Below are 25,359 nucleotides of genomic sequence, written 5' to 3'. Positions count from 1 at the left end.
TCGAAAAAAAAAAAAAAGAAAAAAAAAGAGAGAAGAAATAGAGAAATAGGAGTTGTGATCCAAGGCAAATAAGAGTGTGCTTAAGAACCCTGGACACCTCTAATTGGGGACTTTAGCAAAGTTGAGTCACAATTTGAAAAGGTTCACCCAATTATGTGTCTGTGGCATGTATGTATCTGGTGGTAATACTGGAAGACAGAGTGCTTTGGGCCACAGCCAAGACTCAATAAATAGCTATGTTCAAGAATCATCATACTTTACTAAGAGAATCATTAACACTATCTGGACTCTGAGTTCCTAAAGAAGCCAATCATTCTGAATTTCAAAGGATAGAGTGAGATGCCAAAACTATTCAGAGGCAAAAGTAAAAGCCCCGCTCATCTAATTAATACTGATCTTCATAGATGTTTTTGGGATTCATTGCATATTCTCTTCTTTTTATCTTATTTGATTCTCAGTTGCTTGGGGACAAGCAACAATTTAAGTTTGGTGTTGTGATGAGCGGATAATTTGTATACTTTTTGGCATTGTTTTTAGTAGGTTTTTGGTATGATCTAGTTAGATTTTAGTATATTTTTATTAGTTTTTAGTTAAAATTCACTTTTCTGGACTTTACTATGAGTTTGTGTGTTTTTCTGTGATTTCAGGTATTTTCTGGCTGAAATTGAGGGACCTGAGCAAAAATCTGATTCAGAGACCAAAAAGGACTGCAGATGCTGTTGGATTCTGACCTCCCTGCACTCGAAGTGGATTTTCTGGAGCTACAGAAGCCCATTTGGCGCGCTCTCAACGGCATTGGAAAGTAGACATCCTGGGCTTTCCAGCAATATATGATAGTCCATACTTTGCCCAAGATTTGATGGCTCAAACCGGCGTTCAAAGTCACCTCAAGAAATCCCAGCGTTAAACGCTGGAACTGGCACCCAAATGGGAGTTAAACGCCCAAACTGGCACTAAAGCTGGCGTTTAACTCCAAGAAGAGTCTCTACACGAAAATGCTTCATTGCTCAGCCCAAGCACACACCAAGTGGGCCCGGAAGAGGATTTTTATGTCATTTACTCATTTCTGTACACCTTAGGCTACTAGTTTTCTATAAGTAGGACCTTTGACTATTGTATTAGAAATCTTTTGATCACTTTAGATCTCTAGATCATCTTTGGACATTTTAGTTCTTAGATCATTGGGAGGCTGGCCATTCGGCCATGCCTAGACCTTATGCTTATGTATTTTCAACGGTGGAGCTTCTACACACCATAGATTAAGGTGTGGAGCTCTGCTGTACCTCGAGTATTAATGCAATTACTATTGTTCTTCCATTCAATTCCGCTTGTTCTTTATCCAAGATATCACTTGTTCTTCAACTTGATGAAGGTGATGATTGACACTCATCACCATTCTCACCCATGAACAAAGTGACTGACAACCACTCTTGTTCTACAAGCAACTAAGGCCATAGTGAATATCTCTTGGATTCCTGATTGCACGATGCATGGTTGATCGCCTGACAACCGAGTGCTCGCCTGACAAACGAGCCAGCCATTCCGTGAGATCAGAGTCTTCGTGGTATAGGCGAGAACTGATGGCAGCATTCAAGAGAATCCGGAAGGTCTAACCTTGTCTGTGGTATTCTGAGTAGGATTCAATGACTGAATGACTGTGACGTGCTTCAAACTCCTGAGGGCGGGGCGTTAGTGACAGACGCAAAAGAATCACTGGATTCTATTCCGGCCTGATTGAGAACCGACAGATGAATTCCGCTATGCTGTGACAGAGCATATGCTATCGCTTTCACTGAGAGGATGGGAGGTAGCCACTGACAATGGTGAAACCCTTGCTTAAGCTTGCCATGGAAAGGAGTAGGAAGGATTGGATGAAGACAGTAGGAAAGCAGAGAGACGGAAGGGAAGGCATCTTCATGCGCTTATCTGAAGTTCCTACCAATGAATTACATAAGTATCTCTATCTTTATCTTTGTGTTATTTTCGTTCATCACCATATACATTTGAGTTTGCCTGACTAAGATTTACAAGATGACCATAGCTTGCTTCAATACTAACAATCTCCGTGGGATCGACCCTTACTCACGTAAGGTTTATTACTTGGACGACCCAGTGCACTTGCTGGTTAGTTGTGCGAAGTTGTGTAATGCCATGGTATTGAGCTACCACGTTTTTGGAGCCATTACCGGGGATTATGAGAGTTGTGAAAAAGTATTGTTCACAATTTCGCCCACCAATTATACCTATAGAAAACCGGCGAAGGTTGTTGCCACGAAGAATGATCAATTCCTTGAGGCTCCTCCCATCTTTGATTGTTCCATCCTTAATACATGTTATCATTGTAGCTTCTATTTCCTACAACATAAGTTGAACCAAACTCATAGCCAAAGGGGTGAGAATTGATGGTGAAAAGAGAAAATAAAAACAAAACTAATAAGAAACAAAGAGAGACAAGGTCCTACAACTAGCAAAACTAGCAAACCAACCAAAAATCAAGATATTTACAATATTAACATATGTACAATAACCAATAACAAGCACACATTGCAACTCCCCGGCAACGGCGCCAAAAACTTGAAAGAGCATTTTCGTATGGTTAGGAATTTCACACAAAATAATTCTCATTGATAATATAGTTCCCAACCAACAAGTAATGCTCAAATCAAAGTTTAAAAAGTGTGTTTTGGTTGTCACAAGTCCAACCCCAATATAAAGTAACCAAAGTATTTATATCCCGGGTCGTCTTCTCAAGGAGTTGCAGTGAGGTATGCGTATTATTGGTTATGGTATCAAAAAAGGGTGGGGTGGTAAAAGTGCAAGAAAATAAATGGCAACAATGGTAAAGTTTACAACTAAAGAACACAATTACTAAAGAGAGACATTCATGGCAAGGGTTGAGAATTAAGGCTTTCTATCCTAGTCATTGATCATATCACCATAATTATCAAGAGCTTATCCTATTTAGTCATCTCTAACAATGGAAGAAGGTACAAAATTATCTTCACATGAGAGAAAGTCAAACAAGATTAGTTAATCTCAATCAAAAAGTCCTAATTGACCTACTAATTGAATTAGCAAGAGATTAGAGTCAATGGAAACAATATTAACCAACAACACTAGATCACCAATCTAAATTGGGTATTAATGACTCAAGATTGCCTAATTCCTCTTTCCAAGCCAAGAATGCTCAAAGAGCTACACTAACATCCAACCAAGCATTTTGTCAAACACTTGGAAGGCATAGAAGAAAAGCATCATAAATTGCAAGAATTAATGAAATCTACTACTACCCATACAAGAAATCAACAACAACAATAACAACAACAACAATAACTAACATGAAATATCTCAAATTGCATTAAAGGAAATTTAAATTGATAAGAGTGTTCACAACATAAAAATGGCCAAAATGAGAAATTAACAAGAAGACATAGGAAAATCAAGACACTACAACAAGGAATTGTAAAGAAAACAAGATGAAGACAAGAAATTAACCCTAGATCAAAGAGAATTTAACCTAATCCTAACCTAATTCTAGAGAGAAGATGGAGGTTCTCTCTCTAGAAAACTAACTAAAGGCTCCTCATAACTAATCTAATTGCTCCCCCTTTGTCCAATCTTGAATTCTGCATGAAATAGTCTCTGGAATCAGTTGGATTTGGGCCTGGGAAGCTCAGAAATCGCCCCCAACATTTTTACTTTAATGAGGTCACGTTCCTTTTGTGACGTGTACGCATGAGTCACGCGTACGCGTAGCTTGGCTTTTTGCTTCTCACGCGTATGCGTCACCATGCAACTTCATCTTCACGCGTGCGTGTCTGCCACGCATGCGCGTCGGTGATGCACTCCAAATCTTTGATTTTTCATGAATTCTCCACTTTGCATGCTTTTCTCTTCACTCCTTTAATCCATTCCTAGCCTTTTCGACCTGAATTCACTAACAAACGCATCAAAGCATCTAGTGAAATCAAAGGTGAATTAAAATTACCAATTTAAGGGCCTAAAAAGTATGTTTTTACACTTAAGCACAAATTAAGGGAGAATTACAAAACCATGCTATTTCATTGAATAAATGTGAGAAAAGTTGATAAAATCTCCTAATTAAGCACAAGATAAACCACAAAATTGGGGTTTATCACTTTTCTAGATGAACTCCACTCTTAATAACATGTAAGTGCACCTCTGGGTAGAGATTTGGAATGCTCATTGCTACCTTAGTGAATCGAGTAACGTATTCCCTAAGACTTTCCATGTTGTCCCTGCTTAATTGTGTTCAAATAATTGGAGTCATGCAAATAAATGGAAGATATAACAAATTGATTTTCAAATAACTTGGCCAGCTCCTGAAAGCGTGAAATAAAATTCTCATTATGGAACAAAATTTTTTGACGTGCTTTTTTTGGATTACTCAAGCCATCATAAGGGGTTAGAGTCACTGATAATGCAAAGTTTTTGGACAATTGGAAATTCATGACATCTGCCATAAATGGTCCAACTGCGTTGTCCAATTCGTAGTCTTCATTGGCTGGTTGGTCCTCCTCTGGTTGTTGAGTTTCAGAAACATGTGTTGGATCAGAATTTGCTTCTTGATCATTCGATTCTTCGTTGTGATCATCATTATGAGTTATCCGAGCCTAGTTAGCTCGGCTATTTGATTTGCCATTCTTTGATTTTCATCTGACATGCGTTGATTAGTATGTTGTAATTCCATTATCATTCGAAGAAGCTCGGATGGCGTCGGGGAAGGTTGGTCAGCCCTAACCAAATTTGAAAGTTCTGGAGCCTAAAAAAAGGTTTTTTTTTTCTCGGCCCACAGTGGGCGCCAATTGTTCTTCTGTGATTTGGTTGTGGTATAAGCTCGTTCTCTGGCAATTACCTCCAAGCTTTTCATCGGGATGAGTTATACCTCGATACCAAGAATACAAAAGGGTGGACACCTGCAAAAAGATACTCTGACGCTTAAGTCAGTGAGTGAATTATAAGTTCTGTACTAAAAAAGTAAGTCCTAAATCAAATGTCTTACCTCCTTTTTATATTTGGGACGAAGTATCAACAATTTTGTTCCCGAGTAATTTACTTTAATGAGGAATAATGGCATATCAGAGCGTTTTGATATTTATTTAATGTTTGTTAGTGATAACTGATCTATAATGTTTATAGCCAAATTATAACATGTAACCGAGTTATAACGGACATATCAATCATCGTCATCATATTGTGAGCAGGACAAAATCACTTTTTTTATTATGGGCAGGACAAAACCATCGTTCCCACAAAATATCAATTATGAACAAGTAAAATAGAACTACTATCCTTATCAAGAATAAAATTCAATATCATCAAGCAAAAATACCCGCATGCATAATTAAAGGTAAGAATAGTTTAGGATTTTCTATAAAAATTAAAAGAAAAATTAAAAATAAGGATTAGATGTTGTTGAAGGAAATTGTTCTAAATTACCATGGAGTTTTACTCCTTGGATCACAACTGAGTTCGAATAATTACTCTCATTTAGGAAATTAGGAGACTTCACTTCATTCAATTTAATCTATATTTTTTGGTGACTTAATTTAATCTATATAAATGGAGCATTAAATCTTAAAATAAAAGGATTAATGTTTCAATTTCCTTTATCCTGTAATCACTTCAATTTTAAATTTCAAATCACTTGCAATGCTCAATTATTTGAAATAATATTCAAAAAATTTTACTAATTAAATTTGGTTTGTCATAAACTGTATTTTAATATTCTTTTTTAAATAAATTTCAAAAACAATTCCACTACACATCTAAATTTTTTGGTAACTAAGTGGACAAGTTCAACTAAGTTGGCTCAAACCCAACAAAATCCACTCACATAGCATGCGCGTAAAATCAAGAAATTTTTTTTAATAATAACATACATATTTCTTAGTCTTGACATCAAAATTTTGCTACAAAGATATAAAAATATCTTTTTTAATATTGCATTTTTTCTTTTTATTCTTTTCTCTTTCTTTCTTTTTCTTTTACTCTTATTTCTTTTTTAGGAACATTGCTTCTCATATTAAACTTGAATAAACATATGTATTGTAATCTGATTTAGTTGAATGAATATAGGTTCTTTCTCTTTTTATTGATTTTGTAGCATTATGTATTTTTTCTTTTTTTTTTGTTTGACTTTTTTCTTATTTTTATTCTTGTTAAGAAAGTAAACTAGAAGAATAATGAAAAGTTAAAACAAGTAGGAGAAGATAAACAAGAAAAGAAAAAGATGATGATGATAATGAAGAAGGAGGAAGATTTTTGAATTATCATTGAGTGATTTCGGTGCATTCTGGATTTAAATAAGGTGCACTTAGTTTGTGATTGTTTTGAACTGAGTTTGTTTATATGTCGTCATCATTAAGTAAGTTCAATGCATTCTAAATTTAAATAAGGTGCATTTATTTTGAACCGAGTTTGTTTGGTATTGTCATCATTATGTAATTTCGATACATTCTAGATTTAATTTTGATGAGGAGGAGAATATTGAAAAAATTCAAATGAAAAAAGAAAAAGAAGGATGAGGAGGAGTTAGTGGTGTGGTGGTGGTGATGAAGGCGATAATGAAAGAGAAAAATGAGGAAAAAAGAGAAAAAAATGATGAGGAAGAGGAGGAGAAGAAGTAGCAGAGAAAGAAGCCTTTTATGTTAAAAGTCTGTTACACATTAGCGACACATATATATAAATCACTTGATTGAACTTAGTTAGCTAAATCACTTGGTTGTATAACTGTATTGTTTCAAAAAAAATAACCTTTAAATTCATAAAATCAATCTTTAACAACTAAATTTTCAAAAGTTCGATGGTTTCCACGCTACCAAGACTTTCGTAATAAAAAAATTGCATGAAATCTTTTTATAGATTTTTTTTAATGTGTTAGGCTGCCATTCACCTCCAAAAGTTTTAATTTCAGAAAAAAATAAAAATCTTAGAATAAAGAAATAATATTTTGGACCATTCACCTCAAAAAGTTTTAATTTCAGGAAAAAATAAAAATCTTAGAATAAAGAAATAATATTTTGGACCTTTAAAAAGATTTTTCAAATTTATCAAAATACATAAAATATATGGAGATACAAAAAAAAGAACTCTATTAATCAAATTCCAAGACAATTTCTAACAAACTTATTTATGTTGTAAAATAAATAAATAAATAAATAAATAACAGATAATAAATATAAAATAAAGGAATATAATTAAATAACTTTAGTAATAATATTTATCAATATAATTATCTCAATATAATAGAGATGATATATATATATATATATATATATATATATATATATATATATATATATATATATATATATATCTACTTATTTGTAAAAGAGAAAAAGAGAGGAACAGTATGTAAAAGGAGAGAGCAATTTTGTTATTACTATTGTGTTATTAACGGAGGCTTAACTTTTTATTTATACACATAAAAAATGTTATATTTTCAACGTTATTAAATTCATTCTCTCTTGAGAATGGACATCCACGTAGTGATCCTTATCACAACACTTCCATTTGGATGTCCATTTAGGATTATGTCTCGTTAAAACTTTACTAAAGAAAAATCCAATGAAAAAAATTTTATTAAAGGAAAAATAATACAATATCCTTTGTGATGGGGACTGTCTCATTAAAAATTTTGTCAAGAAAAACCCAATGAAAAAAACCTGACCAAGGAAAAAAGAGTACAGTCTCCCCCTTTTATCGACATCATTTGATATCTCAAAATCGACACATCCCAATCTGATGTATCAATCTTTCAAAAGAGAATTTTGGGAGCAACTTTGTAAATAAATCTGTCAGATTATCACTTGAGCGGATCTGTTGGACATCAATTGTCCCTTGATTTTGAAGATCATGAGTGAAGAAGAATTTGGGAGAAATATGTTTTATTCTATCACCTTTGGTGTATCCACCCTTAAGTTGAGCAATGCATGCTGTAGAAACAGGACAATTGGAACTATCTTATGATCAGTCAGTCCATATGATGACAGAATATATTGGATCAAACTCCTGAGCCAAAAACAATCGTGACTAGCTTCATGTATCGCTAGTATTTCAACCTGATTAGAAGAGGTTGCTGCTATCTTCTGTTTCGTGGACCTCTATTATATAGTTATACTATCATATGTAAACAGGTATCTTGTTTGAGATCTCCCTTTGTTTGGATCAGACAAGTATTCTGCATATGCATAGCCAACTAGTTGTGACTTTGATCCATAGGGATAAAACAATCCTATATCAACCGTTCCATAAAGATATCGAAAGATTTGTTTGATTCCATTCCAATGTCTTCTAGTTGGAGAGGAACTATACCTTCCTAGTAAATTTACAGCAAATGATATGTTAGGTCGTATATTATTAGCAAGGTACATTAGCGCTCCAATAGCACTAAAATATGGCACTTCTGGACCAAGGATATCTTCATTTTCTTCTTTAGGGCGGAATTGATCATTTTCCACATCCAAATACCTTATTATCATTGGGGTACTTAATGGATGTGACTTATCCATATAAATCTCTTCAAGATCCTTTCTGTGTATGTTGTTTGATGAATAAAGATCTCATTTTTCGTATGCTCGATCTGCAGACCGAGACAAAATTTAGTCTTTCCAAGATATTTCATCTCAAACTCTTCTTTAGAGTTTTTATGATGTTGGAATCTTTTCAAGAGTTCCAATGATATTTAAATCATCAATGTACACAGCTATTATAATGAATCCAGATGTAGATTTTTTTATGAAAACACATGGGCAGATATCATCATTCTTAAATCCGTTTTTGGCTAGATACTCAGTAAGACGATTATACCACATTCGTCCAGATTGCTTAAGACCATATAATGATATTTGCAATTCGGCTGAGTATAACTCCTACGAATATTTATTGGATGGTTTAGATATCTTTAGTCTTTCAGGGACTTTCATATAGATATCACAATCTAATGATCCGTATAATAGGCTATTACCACATCCATTAAATGCATATGTAGTTTATGATATGTGGACAAACTGATCAAATAACGCAATGTTATTGCATCCACTACAGGTGAATATGTTTCTTCATAATCTATACCTGGTCTTTGTGAAAAACCTTGTGCCACACGTCGAGCTTTGTAGCGTACAACTTCATTTTTCTCATTTCGCTTTCTCACAAATACCCATCTGTATCCAACAGGTTTTACATCTTTTGGTGTACGGACTACTGGTCCAAAGACTTCACGTTTTGCAAATGAGTCTAACTCAGCCTTCATAGCTTCTTTCCATTTTGCCAATTATTTCTTTACCGACATTCTTCGACCGTTTTTTGCTCAAGATCGTTACTTTCATGCATGATATTTAAAGCCACATTATATGCAAATATTTCATTGACAATTATCTTATTTCGGTCCCATTTCTCTCTTGTAAAGACATAATTTATCGAGATCTCGTCATTTTCACAATTTTCAAGTACCTGAATGTCTTCTAACATTAAAAGTATATCAAAATTTTGGATAGCTGCAGGTGTCTTTACTATGTCTTTTTCAACAGGAATAATATTTACTTCTTTTCTTTTTCAAGAATTTGTCTTTGGAACCCACAAGTCAACCATGCTTCTGGCGTGAATTTGTTTCAGTGACCACTTGTCCAATTGGGACATCAATTTGAATTGGGACATTTTTCACTGGTATATAAGATTTGGTTATCCTCTTTGTATCAAAAAATGCATCAGGCAATTCATTTGTTATTCTTTGTAAATGTATAATCTTTTGAACTTCTAGTTCACATTTTTCTGATCGAGGATCTAAATGCATTAAGGATGATACATTCCAATTAAGTTCCTTTTCAGGAAGCTTATTCTCTCCCTTTAATGTTAGCAATTTTGATTCATCAAAATGACAATCTGCAAATCTGACTTTAAATACATCTCCAGTTTGTATATGAAGATACCTCACTATAAAGGGAGAATCATATCCAACATATATCCCCAATTTTTTTTGGGGTCCCATTTTGGTGCGAGAAGGTGGTGCAATGGGAACATATATTGCAAGCCTGGATATTCTTAAATGGGAAACATTTGACTGCTGGCCAAAAGCTAATTGCATAGGAGAGAACTAATGGTAACTTGTCAGCCTCAAACGGATAAGTGCTGCAACATGTAAAATAGCATACCCCAAGCCGAGGTTGGGAGATTTATTCTCATAAGTAAGGGTCTAGAAATTAATTAGAGGCATTTAATAAGTCATTCTGCTAACCCATTTTGCGTGTGAACATGAGCTACTGAATGTTCAACACTTATTTCGTTAGCCATACAATAAGCATCAAAGACTTGGGAAGCAAATTCACCAGCATTATCAAGACGAATTATTTTGATTGGATTTTCTAAAAATTGTGCTTTTAATCGAATATTTTGAGCAAGTAATATAGCAAATGCCAAGTTGCGAGAAGACAATAAGCACGCCTGTGACCATCTCAAAAATGCGTCTATTAGGACTATAAAATATCTAAAAGATCCGCATGGTGGATGAATAGGTCCACATATATCGCCTTGAGTCCTTTCTAGGAATTTAGGAGACTCAAATCCAATCTTTATTGGTGATAGCCTTAAATTAGCTTTTCTTGGAAACATGCAACACAACAAAATTCACTAGATTTAAGAATCTTCTAGTTCTTTAGTGAATGTCCATGAGAGTTTTCAATAATTCTCTGCATCATGGTTGTTTTCGGATGACCCAATCGATCATGCCAAGTTATGAATTCATTTGGGCTAGTAAACTTCTAGTTTACAATGGCATGTGATTCAATTGCACTAATTTTGGTATAATATAATCTAGATAAAAGTAAGGGTAACCTTTCTAATATAACCTTTTTATTTAAATCATGAGTTGTGATACATAAGTACTCATGATTTTTCTCATTCATTGTTTTAATATGATATCTATTTCGTGAATATCTTTAGAACTCAATAAGTTCCTTAGAGACTTAGTAGACAATAGTGTATTATTTATTATGAATTTTGTTCCTCCAGGAAACAATATTATAGCTCTTCCGGAGCCTTCTATCACATTGTCTGAGCCAATAATAGTATTAACATATTCTTCTTTTGGCACAAAATGGGTAAAATATATATTACTTTTGAGAATGGTGTGCAAACTTGCACTATCCGCAAGGCAAACATCTTCACTATATGCCCTTGTCATTTTCTTCAAAGACAAATAACAATAATAAAATGAGCAAAAATATATGCACCGTAAAATTATTTTCTTGATTGAAATCATTTTTCTACAAAGTATTGTACATAGTATCATATACTAAAAATTTATTATTATTATTTTAGAACTTACACATTTAGTAATTTTGAAATTCATAAACATAAGGGTAAATATCCTTTCCGGCTCCTGAACATTTTGAGTTGGGACATATCGCACCTTTATCACCTAGAAACCTCAACCAGGTCCTCTACCATCAATATTACTGGACATTTCGAATCCTGTGACCGGTTGCCAACAGGTTGCCTAGATGACGTGTCAGGTGGAGGCTGACTTGTCAATTGCAGGCGCCATGTGTCGCCACGTGTAAGTAGAATTTGTTGCATGGACTCAAAACCCCCTCCCTGCAACTAAAACGGTGTTGTTGCGTTGGCTTCAAATTCCCCCCTTCTTGAATGATTGAAATCGTCTAGGGTTTGCATCTTCTGGCTATGTGAGAGGACCTACAACAGTGGGCATGACTACTGCAAATTCTGGTTGTTCATTCATTCGCGGGAAAAGATGCAGTGGGGATGAGGAGAGTTGGGGCAGTGAAATGAGTGCCGATGGAAGCATTCTGGAAGGAGCGTCGAGAAGGATGAAGAAGAAATTTGTTCCTGCAGTTTACAATTGCGGATCATACGCCATTTTGTTCGAGTCTGGCACTTCAAAAAACCCAAGGAGACTTTTCTTTGGGTGTTCTTATTTTAAGGTAAATTTTTTTTGAAATCTTGAATATTTGGGTTACTGCATTCTTTGGGTAACCTGTTGGAGTTTAATAGTAGGAATGTTTAGGTTGATTAGAACAACACAGGACATTGCAAATACTTTGCCTAGCTAGATGAGTATGTTGCCTCTTTTTGTATTGATGAAGTGCTTCAAGATGGAGTAGCAGATACAACGAAAAAGATGGAAGAAAGAATTTCAGAGATAGAGAAGAAGATGGATGAGGTCAAAAATGATGAGAAGAACAGTGGTGCTCTTAGCAGATGGAAAGTGTTTGGATTTATTTTGTTGGGCATTGTAATAGGAAAGGGATGCAGTCTAGTTACATCTGTATAATGTTTATAAGCCTTTGACTTGTGAATTTAGTGTTTTGTAATGGGTACAAGTTATGGATGTAGTGAAGGAAAAGAATATGAAATTGTAATAAACATATAGATCTGGATTAATAGACATTCTTTAGTATGTTATGAGTATTTTCTGCATTTCATGATTTGTGTGTAATTGATTGACAGAATCATGTTTGAAAGACCCTAAAAACATAGTAATAATGCACATTTATATAAGGATTATATATTGTCATTTCATAAATCCAATATTTGGAATATGTAGCTCACAAACCATGTGAAGCAAAGTTTGTATAAGGTAACACACAAGGTACACCAGACAAAGTTAACAAAATAAAAGTCACAAACTATGTGAGGCCAAGTAGTTTTTCAAAAAAACATGTCCCTACTATTGTAGTACTTTTCCAAATTCAGGAGTAGCAACCAAAACAATTTAAACAGCATTACAAACAGATAAGTCTCATGGTCTAAGAAGCCTAGGTAACTAATTCTGCTTTGGTGGCCTGAAATTTGGTGTTGGAATGAACTTTAATAAGTCTGAAGAGGTTCCTCCACTTGAAGCAGCAACTGTTTCCTTGGAGTTGGCCTCAAGATTTTATGGTGTAGCTGCTGACTGGTGGTCTATTTGTGGATTCAGATGACTTGGTGGCCTAAAAGTCTTCAGCTTGGGCCTGAATCTGGCACTTGGCTGGGCTGGTTATGCAGGAGTTGGCTGGACTGGTGGTGCAGGACTTGGCTGGACTGGTGGTGCCTGAGTTGGCTGGGCTGATGTTGCAGAACTTGGTTGGACTGGGGGTGCCTAAGTTGGTTGGCCTGGTTGTGAAGATGTTGGCTGGCCTGGTGTTGCAGGTTCACCTTGGGACGGCTATGCAACAATAACCAAAATCAACCAGTTCCTTAAAAAAATTGATTTAACAAGTTAGACTGCATATTATAGTGAATAACACTTACCACTGGAGGGGCAGACTGAGTGATTAGGATTTCCTCTTGTGAAGCATGTGGCCTCTTTGGTGGCTTTTTCTTATGCTTCTTAATCTTATCCTGTGTTAGATTTAAAAAATAATATTGCACTCCAATAAGGTCTAAAAAATCACACAGACAAGCACATCACTAAACCTAAAGAACAAAAAGCATAGTAAAGTAAAATTCACAGTTCTAACCCTAATTTCCTCTAAAGTAGGATTCGGCCTCTAATGCATGGGTTTGTTGTGAGTGTGGCCAGATGTTCCACCCTGAACAATGATTAAGTGATTACAAACAATTCATAGTATTCCATGGAGACAGAAAGAAAAGCAAATTTTCTTTAACATTTTTTCATACCTTGTTATTTCTCCTGCTCTGTGGTTGCCAGTTTGGTGTCTTAGGAGCTCCCTTACATGTTTTGAAGTAGTGGCTAGCCTCTCCGCATTTGCTACAGGTAACCTGGAAGGACCTCCTGACCTTGTTTCCATCCGTTGGAGCTGGAGGTGTAGCTGATTCCTTTCTCCTCTTAACTGGTCTACCAACAGGTCTCACAATTTTTGGTGGGTCTGCCTTCAGTTGGTCAGTTTGTTTCCAATACTCTTCACTGGGCACAGGATTGATACAAATGTCATATGTCTTCCTTATGGCCTCCATAGTGAAAAATGGAGACACAAAGTCTTCAGCTAATTTTACCCTCACTCTGGATATTGCTGCAACAGCATGAACACAAGGTACACCTACATAACATATTTTATAAAATATCACATCATCCATGGCTCAACAGCATTACCAAATTAAATTGAGTTATTAGACATGCATACACCTTACCTGTGAGCTGCCATGAATTACATGTGCATGTTTGATTTTTCAGGTTAATCCCAAACTTCTGTGTATTCCTGGATACCTCAAATACCACCCTGTCATTGTCACCACACCATTGAGTATTCCACTTGTGGCTTTGTGGCTTAATCCATTTGTCCAATTTCATTTGCTGGACTGGTGCCAGCCTTCCTTTATAGGTCCCCAGAATCCTCCTGTGTCTAGCCATTTTGTTCATAACATGAACCCGTAGCTCCTCACACAGTGTCAGGACTGGTTTTTTCCTAGCCTTCACAATCACTGCGTTCCAAGACTCACACATATTGTTTGTTACAGCAACATTCTTAGGATAGTGATTGAAAAACGCCCTACACCATACCTTAGGGTCAAATTTACTCATGTACTCCCAAGCTCCATTACTCACAGATTTCAACATATCCATAGCAGCCTTGAACTGAACTGGAGTTGTGCTCCTAGCAGCTTCCCAAACACAACCCTTAACCTGTTTGTCCCTAAACCTCTTTTCACAATTTTTCCACATATGCAGCACACAGTTCCTATGAAATGCATTTGGCATCACCTCTTGGACTGCCCTTACAAGACCGTGCAGAATATTATATCACACAGTTAATTTATCACAAACTAACTAAATATAATGGAGGATAGCTAGTAACTGTGTAACTTACTTTTTGTTGATCTGACATCAAATGCCATCCAAAGAGCATGCTTGCCCCGAAGTCCTCCTCAAGGCAAGTCAAAAACCACTTCCAATTATCAATGTTCTCAACCCTGGTTACACCAAATGCAATGACAAAAACATGATTATTTGCATCTTGTGTCACTGCAAAAAGAAGTTGGCCCCCATAGTAGCCCTTCAAGAAACACCCATCCAGCCCGATGAGTGGCCTGCACCCATTCTTGAAGCCTCTTTTGCAAGCATCAAAACTGATATACAATCTCTGAAACAAGTTTGGCCCTTGTGGCTGGGGTAACGTGTTCATATGTGATGTGCTCCCTGGATTGCTCTTGTGTATCTCACTCAGGTAGTCCCTCAGCTTCCCAAATTGTGCCCCTTCACTACCCAACACAGTCTCCCTAGCTTGCTTTATTGCTCATGTAATCATCTTTCGATTCACTTGAATATTATAGTCTTCTTTCAAATGTTGCATGGCCTCCTTAGGTGTCAATTTTGGTTGCGTTTTCAGTCGCAATCCCGATTTCTCAGCAACCCAATTTTTATCAGCAAGGTTGCTTCCATAGTCCCGGCCACATGTGTGCTCACTGTGAAATGTCTTGACCTCAAAAGACTTGGTCACCAAGTTCTTTGACACAAATATCAACCAAGGACAATCTTCCTCCGCACAAGCTGCTCTAACTCTCCCCGGGTCATTTTTGAGGTACATGCAATCCCTTCCATCTTGCACAAACACATCCTTGAGTGCTCTTTTAAATTGATCCATAGTTGCAAACTGCATACCTAGCCTAAACTGCACCTCTCCAAATATTTTTCCCTTAGTAAAATCTAGACCAGTAGGGCCCCTCTCATCATCAGATGAAACGGGAGTCACAAACCCCTCAGATTCATATTCATATACAATCTCAGTACCATCAACAAATTTCTCAGCAGACTCAGTTGCAGCCCCTTTTTGCCCCACATTTCCAACACTATCTGGGCCTTCCATATTACCCCGATCCGGCCCAACATAGCCTCCACTACCCGGGCCTTGGCCTAACCCTGAATCCCCACTGCTAGGCCCACTTTCTATTTCCCTATTTAGAACATGTTTCCTCCTCCTCTTACCAGTATACCTCCTAGAGGCCCTTCTCTTTGCCATAGTCTTAGGTGAGCCATACTTCCAATTTTTCTTCTTTTTTCTTTGTACATCAACATGCTCCTCAGAACTCTCAGTCTCATACCCAGGAGGAGGGGGCTTGTAAGCTTCATCTTCAGCACTCTCGTATGAATCATAGGAGGAGGAAGAAGATTTTGAGACTCTGTCACCACCAACACATCGTCATCTTCAAAAATCACTTTCTCCACCACAGGCTCATCATAAGTTACAACAGGAATATCCACTCCATGCTCAAAGTAAAGGTGGAACTCCTTCAAATTATTGCTCATAGTGAAATCACACATATCGTTAATCTCCTTGTCACCATAGAGCACATGCAGACCATCCTCGAACTCAATAACAGTTGGGTCATGCCAGTAGATTTGTTTGTATGTCAAGTACCCCAAACCTTTGAAAAGTTCCTCCAGGTCCTTCTTGTTTAAAAAATCAATATCTATTGGAGGAAACTTCTCTACCTTCCTATCTAAGTAATGTAGCTTACCATTAGCTCTAACAAGCTTTCTGCCATGGTTAAACACAGGGATCACAAACACAGACATCTGTAACATTTATAACCCGGATCATTAAAGTTTTACCATAATGAACAACAATGCCAACAACATTATCATCACTAAAATCACTACAAACAAATTTCATTGCCTGGAATACTCACTAGATTTCTCAACGCCTTCACACCACTCATAGACATGCATGGAAAACAATTACATTCTTCAACTAACAACGTGAAAATTGAAAAAAGGAACTAACCTTTCACTGCCATCTCACACAGTCAACAACCAACTCCTCCACACGATCATCACAGATTTGATTATACCACACTACCGTTCTAGCTTCGTGCAAAGGTTCTGGAGGGAAAATAATGCTGGGAGATGAACAGTTAGGGCTTTTTAGTGAATGACTAATAACAAGAAGGAGATTACAGTAATTGTACCTCGAAGGTGAGGGGAGAATTTGAAACCAATGCAACGACGCCGTTTTAGTTGCAGGGAGGGGGTTTTGAGTCCCTGCAACAAATTCTACTTACATGTGGCGACACGTGGCGCCTGCAATTGACAAGTTAGCCTCCACCTGACATGTCATCCAGGCAACCTGTTGGCAACCGGTCACAGGGTTCGAAATGTCCAGTAATATTGATGGTAGAGGACCTGGTTGAGGTTTCTAGGTGATAAAGGTGCGATATGTCCCAACTCAAAATGTTCAGGGGCCGGAAAGGGTATTTACCCTAAACATAAATACTTTATTAAACATTATTTATATACATCATGCTTGAAATTCAAATGCATAGAAAACTTAATAAAAAGTTTATTACATTATTTATTTACATGAATACTTAACAATCCCACATATTAAACTATTTCATCATTGATTAAATGACCAATATTTTCTTTAGGCTCCTCAAAGAAATTAGATACATCATAATGAGTAGTGTAATTTTCAACAGCATCATTTGAAACGAAATTTGTTTCCTCTCCTTTGTCGTCCTTTTTCAAAGATGCTTGATAAAGATCGACTATGTGCCTTGGGGTACGACAGGTACGCGACCAATGGCCCTTTCCACCACAACGAAAATATTTATCCTCTGTTGTTTTATTTTGCGCATTATTTCTTTCGTTATCCGACTTCTGGTGAGATTCTTTCTTGTGAACATTATTTTTCTTCCTTCCATAATTTTTCTTGTTACCAAAACTTTGTCATTTACCTCTTCTGAGGTTATGATTTGCCGCATTTGTTTCAGGAAATGGGGCAGCGCCAGCTGAGTGCGCTTCATGATTCCTTAAAAGTAATTCATTGTTGCGTTCAACAACAAGAAGACAAGAAATTAATTCATAATATTTTTTAAATCCTTTTTTTCAATACTGCTGCTGTAGGAGCACATTCGAGGCAAGGAAGGTCGAGAATATTTTCCCTAACATGTCATTATCATTTATCTTTTCCCCACATAATTTCATTCGTGAGGTGATTTGAAACATCGTTGAATTATATTCATTTATGGATTTAAAATCCTGTAGACGCAAGTGCGTCCATTCATATCGGGCTTGAAAAAGTATCACCGTCTTTTGATGATTATACATTTCTTCGAGGTCTTTCCACATATTTGCAAGATCTTTTAACGTGAGATATTCATTTTTCAATTCTTCGTCAACATGACGATGAAGGAAGATCATGACTTTGGCTTTATCCTTCTGGAATGTATTATTTTCAGCCTTAATGGTATTTTCAAGATCCATTGAATCAAGATGAATTTCAATATCTAGTATCTATGATAAATAGTTGTTTCTAGATATATCAAGAGCATTAAATATTTAAATTCAAGATAAGAGAATTTTAACATAATAAAAATTTATTACTTGAGTCTCCCTAAAATTTGATCAGAGTCTCATGTTAATAACGTGTTGTAAAATAAATAAATAAAAAAGAAGTAATAAATATAAAATAAAGAAATATAATTAGATAATTTTAGTACTAATATTCACCAATATAATTATCTCAATATAATAGAGATGATCTATATATATAGCAACTTATTTGTAAAAAAAAAAAAAAAACAATATATGAAAGGAGAGAATTTAGAATGATGAGAACTTATTTTCTTCTAAATTTTTAATAGTTTGGTGATTTTACATTAAATAATTTTTTTTTCTTTTGCCATCTCATTTTGACATTATTAACAAGTTTCAAACAAGGGTCTAAGTGAGGATCATCATATCAGGGACTTTTTTATTTAAATAAAATAAATTAATTATTTATTCAATTAATAAAATTTTGAAATTTTACCATTTTAAATATTTAGTTACAATTTTGCTGGGCACAAGAGCTAAATAGTAGATTACAATGCCAGTCGAAAATATTCGTATTATTTAATTGAGTTCGTACTCAAAATACATATATTATTGTATAAAACGTTTATTTGTATTGGATTAACCGTGTTAACCGAGGGTCTAGGACAGAACCCCACCCAAAGGATATAATGTAGGCAGCCACCTGATAATTACATCAATAGCTGTTTACACAACTTGAACCCATGAGTTTAAGATCACACAGACAACTCCACCGTTGCTCTTAGGCTCCTTTTCATCAACATTCAACAACATAAAAATAAAAGAAAAATTCGAAAACAAATCTGAGATTCGAAACCAAGTACTAGTTCGCAGGGAGCTGATGGACTAAATCGTTGGCAGATGGCAGTGAAGATCGGGACAGCCAAGCCCACGCGGTATCCATGACAGATGAATCCAGGAAACAGAAACAACGGCGACAAAAAGAGGAGACATTTTACACAAGGCCTAATGTTACAAGAATCCCACATTTTGACTTCTAAATTCGACATCAAGAAAAGTTCTCAACTTTTTTATTTCATTTTCCAATTTAATCGAATTTCCAACCCTTGTTAATTGTTATAGAAGAAAAGGATGAAACAAAGAAATTTTTAGGTGCCCATAGAATTTTCCTTATACAAGTATATCAACACAGTACATTTCCTCTGCCTTCACCCTATCTTTATGCTTCCTATTTATGTTGGGCTGAAAACAGAATGTAAGGAACAAACCAGCACCACTTGAATCTTGATATATTACATGACATCACAATTCTTATAGCTCCCTTTCAGCCCAAGGCAACTCAACTTACACAATAAACTGAAAGAATATGTTGATGAAAAATGCAAAATAATCTTGATTGTGTACCAGATAAATTATGCAACCTTAAGTTTCAAAAAGTGTGGCTGTTTCAAAAATTAGCACAAGAACAAGTAAACGAATTACCAACCTAAAATTATAGTGTGTTTGATTCTGCAAAGATCTTATCCAGCATGTTATTTGATAGGATCTTGTTGGGGTCCAATTCCTTTCTCGCTTTATTGTATGCATCCACTGGAAACCGCTGTCTTATCCGTGCTTGGAGAGCTGCAAGCTCTTCCTTGTCCTTTGGAACCTAAAGGTAGGTAATAAACAGAGAAATTAAAAAATTTCAAACACATTTCGCTCAATTTGCAATTCCAAATGTTTGGTGGCAGATGATATCAACAGATTGGAGACTTGGATTTCATGGATAAGACTCTTCTCATTACAGTTCTGAGACAATAAAGACTTCCATGTCCATGTTCAATTATTTTCGTTAAGATGGTTAGATTATTACCTCAATCTTAGCCCAGTGTTCATAAGCAGAGTACTGATCCCACAATTTTTCCTGAGTTAAATGTCGGTAATGAAAGAATTCTTCGGTTATCTCCTTCCTCTGGCGAGCATCCGTGGTTGGGAGGTACATGATAATACCAACCTGAAACATTAACATAAACATGACCACCAAATCATTTCAAACCAACATAATGATGCTATAATTCATAGAGGAACCAAAGGATTTAATGCCAAGTTTGGATATCTTCTCCCCTCGGCAAACCAGTTAAGCTCTGAAACAAAATTTGCATGTTGGTGTGAAAGGATCTAGCAGAAATTAGGGATTTTATTGATGAACTAGGGATTGTAAATCACAATCCCTTATTGAAGTACACTATTGGATCTAACCAACTCTGGAGAGAGTTTCCCTCTCCTAAACTAACAGCAACACAGAATTTTTCTAACTCACTAAAACAAACTAACCCCTAGTATTTATAAGCAGCAGTTAAGCCTAGCACTCCTGCTCCTAACCTGCTAAACTAGCTTAAAAGAGCTAACCAGCAACAATTATGAATTAAGTAGTGAAAGCAGTGAAAATTCAGCTTATCTACTCCTTACTCTCCTCCTATAAACCACTCCAAACCTGTTCCTATCATGGTGAAACTTCATACCTTGGTCAAAATTGAACCCCATGTCCATGAAATTAAATCATATTCGAAACACTCTCATTAGAAAAAGAATGGGAAGCTCATGCATTTCAATTATTGTCACGTAACCAAAAGCAGAAAATTTTGCTGATCTAATAACCAAAAATTCATGAGGGATGTGACAGCAAATGAACAGTAAACATAACGAAAGCACAGTGCTAAGCTCAAATTATATGGTCGTGTAATACCATTTCTGCAGCTGAACTATAATTTAGAATTATATTCATAGTACTATCAGCAATCATTTGATTGTCCAGGATAGGATAGTATTACCCAAGAAAATATATCATCTTCGAATGGGCTTGAAGCAGGACTCAGGGGACTCTTACTGCTAGCTGTCCATCGCTGCTCAATTGGTGCAGGAGCCGGTATGTCTTCCTTCTCTATGAGTTTCTTCAACTCTTCAATGTATTCAAGGTCTTTCATGCTCGGGCTAGCTAGTTTTCCTGCAGGGAAGCATGTCTCCGACACCCACTGTTGGCCTCCACAATCGAAGCCCAGTATTTCATCACTCCATCCAACTCTATATCCTTCTGACTTCTTCCAGAACTCTGCCTCAGCTTGATTGACTTTGATTATGTGTTCCTTATTAAGAGGATCCAATGCAATTAGCTTATCTCTTAATTCTGTAAAAGAAAACTCATCTATGTTCTGTTCACTGTCACCTGATGAACTACCCTTAGATCCATATGCTCTGTATACACAAATAGTAATCATGTGAAAAGAAGTTCACAAAATGGCAACAGTAAAATAGTAAATCAGTCAACTTTATGTTATGATATAATTAGAACATCAACATAAAATTAAGCTACTGAGACACTTTCGAATTATCCATAAATGCTTGAATAAACCACTCTCGGATCAATAAAAAATATTAACATTTTACTAGTCCATGTCCAATAATATATATATGAAACCATTAGCATCATGACATCCCTGAAAAGGATACATCATGCCATCCTTATCATATGTTGTCTATCTAATTCTTAATCAGAATGTTAGGTATACATCATTTGAAAATGTCATCATTTGAGAATGTCTAAGCAAAATAAAATAAAATATCGGGAAAAAGAAGCCAAACAAATGCCAAAATTAGGACAGCAAACTGCACCTTCTAATAGCCTTTATTTGAGAACAAAGCAATGAGAAAATTACTTTGTCAGTGAACCATATACACTGAAAATAATGCAATAGGTGTAGCAGTACCCGTAGTTTTTGAGGGACTCCCTATAAAGGTCACGTACATGTTGAATCGCTTCATCTTTGGTATATTTTGGTTTAAACTTGGGAGGGCCCCACTTTGAAACTGGATTGCATCTCACAACCACAACAGAGTCAGTATATGGGATATGAAGGTACTTGACATGCTTATTTTCAGACAGCAGTTTCCTGCATATGATGGAAAAGGGACAATCTAAATCTTCTGAAGATGATCCCTACTATCTTAGGTCAAATTACAAAAAGATAATTAACATAAAAGATACAGGCAGATTCAAGTAATGCTGCAGCAGAAATATATGCGGATTGCACATGCATATGATTAAAATACTTACCAGAAGATTACATCAGTAAATTTTGGTTGCCAACTATATATGTAAATATTGAAGTGGTCCCCACTTTTAGGACAAGTGATTGTTCAGTGAAAGTCAATGACCTTTGTTAATATCATGTTAAAATCAAATTTAATATCCAAAATGCAAGATTTAACATGATATTGCAATGCTTTTTGGAGTACAAATTTAATATACATTGAAATGAAGGACTATTATGATATTGTGCACATTTATGGGTGGCTAAGATCATCTTTACCGTATTATGTTTCTATATATTATATTTTCTCTGCATTTAAAATTACCATTTACCATTTGCCGTTTCTTTATGTGCAAAATTCAACTTGAAAAAAACATATTGAAGTTCCAGTTTTACAAGAATTTGTTTTACATGTCTAAAGTTTTTCATTATGCAAACATTTTTCAAAAACAAACTTTACAAGCAGCCATTAAGTGCAGCATAATTTTTTAAGTCCAAACTTATTTTTAAAAGGTAAATTAGAAAAAAAAGTATTCTCTAAATGGTTGATATGTCACACCAAATGTTTTCTTTGGTGTGATAGACCAAATTGTTATACTAAACTCCTTCACTGAAATAAATAAATAAAATGAAATAGCAAGCACTCACCACCATGGTGCTCAGTTGTATTCAAAATACTGAATCTTGGCAGAAAAATCTAGCTAGATTTGCAAACCCAAAGCTATGAAAGGATTTAAATTATCAGGAAGTCCGAATACTCTTCTTCGCTTATTTTTATTATATCAGATCAGACTCCAGAGGCTCTATTACAGAACTAGCCTCTATTTATAGGACTAAGGCGGCATCCATCTTACCCACCTAAACCATAGAGTGATTGAACTTGGAAACCATATGGATTGAGTCACTCTTTTACTAAACAGCGCAATTTTATTAAGGGGGCAATGGTGTTCAATGTATTTGCTAACTTCAAAGAAGAAAGACATAAAATGGAAACAGAACACTAAAGAATTACTTGTGATTTTTCTTTATCTCATTTATAGATGAGATAGCTGTGTGCTCCACAAGCTCCTGTCGATCGACACACTGAAGGGTGACTTCAGCCACAACTCCAAGTCCCCCGAGACCACAACGAGCAAGATAAAACAGCTCTGGATCCTTCTCTTTCGAGATCTCAATTGTCCCCTTGGCAGGGGTCACCAATTTCAAGGCAATCACCTGCTCGTCAATTGGAGGCAATCTTGCACCAGTTCCATGTGCACCAACCTAACGCCCAAGAGCAAAACAGACGAAGTTCCCAGCTTCACATGAATCATAATGTAAGAATCACTTCAACAAGACCAATTATAATGTACGAATCCAGTTTAACATATCCAGTAGCCAATTAATGACCAAATTAGTTCAACAACCCAGTATTTGTGTATAGGCACCATCAACTGTAAAAATTACGGAATACTCTACATATTTGAGTAAGGTGGCAAATAAGTGGCTGAATCAATATGGCATGTATAATGTACCCATGAACAATAGTTACATAGAACGCAATACAGTCTAGTATGGGAACGGGAACTCGGTACGCCATATATAAAATATTTTATGTGGAAAATATACATATGACGTTCAGGTACGAGGATTGAATTGGTAAGCAGTTCGCTACCTAGTTGGTGAAATCATGATATGCCATGAACTAATTGATATGAACTTACACCCATTCAATTGAAACTCAAATTCAGAGAATGACTCAAATAAAACCAGTTCATCAAAGCACAACCAATTCGTGAACCCTAGAAATTAAAGAACCTGAATGATGCCACCAATTTGTTGCTCCCTAATGGAAGCAAAATTCTGAAGGGTAAGGCCATGGTCCTTGATTCCATCCACAAGCTGCTGCACCCTGATCCCAGCTTGAACCCTCACAGTCTTGCTCTTCTTGTCCACATCCAGCACCTTATCCATCAATGCAAGGTTTACCATTCCGGCCCGCGACAGCCCGATGCCGTTGGGAGATAGGCCCGAACCGACAGGCCGAATGCGAGTCCTCTTCTCGTGGGCCTCCTTGACGATGTCCTCCAGCTGCTTCAGGGTCTCGGGCTGTTGGAAGTTGCGAGTCTGGACCTCGTGGGTCCCGCTCCAGTTGGAGACGGTGTGGAGGTCCTCCGGCAACGGGGCGTAGCGGAAGATCTGCGCCTTCTTGTGCTGCGCGTTGTCGGGAAAAGGAAAGGAGTAGTAGGTGGCGGCGCCGCAGAAGAGGAGGAGGGCGCCGTAGCCGAGGTACTTTAGGGTTTGGTCATCAGTGGAGGGCTCCGGTGGTAAGGAGGAGAAGCGGCGTAGGTACTGGTGGATGGTGGTGGAGGGGAGGGTTCGGAGAGGGTGGGGATGTGAGTGGAAGTGGTGATGGTAACGGTGATGGGGGAGACGAAGGGCGCGTTTGAGAAGCAGAGCTCTCAGCATCGCTTAGAGAGAGAGAGAGAGAGAGAGAGAGAGAGAGAGGGGTGGAAACTCTAATGCTGAAGAGTAGAAAGCAGAGTTGTCAGTTGAGTGAGAAGAGTGACCGAGAATTGGACGAAGATAGACCAAGCGAAGCGACTCACCAACAAAAGCAGGGAACCTTCCTGTTGTTTGTTGAGAGTCACAAGGGAAGTTGTATGGTGTGGCTCAGAAAAAACATCCACAGGTGTGATCACTGTGGCTTGGCAGAGTGACAAGTGGTCTACTCTGAACGTAGGTGTGAAGGTCGCAAAGCTTTGTCTGTCTGTTTCCACTTACTATATATAAGTTGAGCTCTAGTCTGGGACTGACAAAATCACCCTCATCATAAGGTTAGTAAGAAATGGGTTGTTGTCTACTATCAACGTGAAAGACGTGTAAAGTTATGTGCATGGATGACTTTTTAACCGCATAAAGATGGTTTCGATCTTATATAAAAATTGTTAATGGTTAATTCTCCTCCGATATGTGGTCCTAATGCGGGAATATTAAATATTGAGATGCCAAATTTGGAATATCTATATGTATTTTTGCATTTTATGGATTTAACTTTTTATTGGCTTTTTTTTTCTT

At 36.5% G+C, this 25,359-nt stretch overlaps 2 protein-coding genes across 2 annotated transcripts; both read right to left on the bottom strand.

Annotated features, from left to right (window-relative positions):
* Positions 1–13,508: 13,508 nt before the first annotated feature.
* On the bottom strand, positions 13,509–15,101 carry LOC112725929 (uncharacterized). The gene is made up of 4 exons (XM_025775477.1): positions 14,787–15,101; positions 14,110–14,620; positions 13,639–14,018; positions 13,509–13,550 (listed from the first exon to the last, which is right to left on the bottom strand). Exons 1-4 carry the CDS (start codon positions 15,099–15,101, stop codon positions 13,509–13,511), a joined length of 1,248 nt encoding a protein of 415 aa, XP_025631262.1.
* Positions 15,102–19,364: 4,263 nt separating this feature from the next.
* LOC112745243 (L-galactono-1,4-lactone dehydrogenase, mitochondrial) lies at positions 19,365–25,142 on the bottom strand. The gene is made up of 6 exons (XM_025794858.3): positions 24,100–25,142; positions 23,315–23,565; positions 21,979–22,161; positions 21,046–21,466; positions 20,088–20,228; positions 19,365–19,883 (listed from the first exon to the last, which is right to left on the bottom strand). Exons 1-6 carry the CDS (start codon positions 24,748–24,750, stop codon positions 19,725–19,727), a joined length of 1,806 nt encoding a protein of 601 aa, XP_025650643.1. The 5' UTR covers positions 24,751–25,142; the 3' UTR covers positions 19,365–19,724.
* Positions 25,143–25,359: the final 217 nt, after the last annotated feature.

The sequence above is a fragment of the Arachis hypogaea genome, chromosome 2 (genome assembly GCF_003086295.3).
Source record: "Arachis hypogaea cultivar Tifrunner chromosome 2, arahy.Tifrunner.gnm2.J5K5, whole genome shotgun sequence".
Classification (NCBI taxonomy): Eukaryota; Viridiplantae; Streptophyta; class Magnoliopsida; order Fabales; family Fabaceae; genus Arachis; species Arachis hypogaea.
Note: the sequence above shows the minus strand (reverse complement) of the source record. Positions and strands in the feature narration are given on the sequence as shown.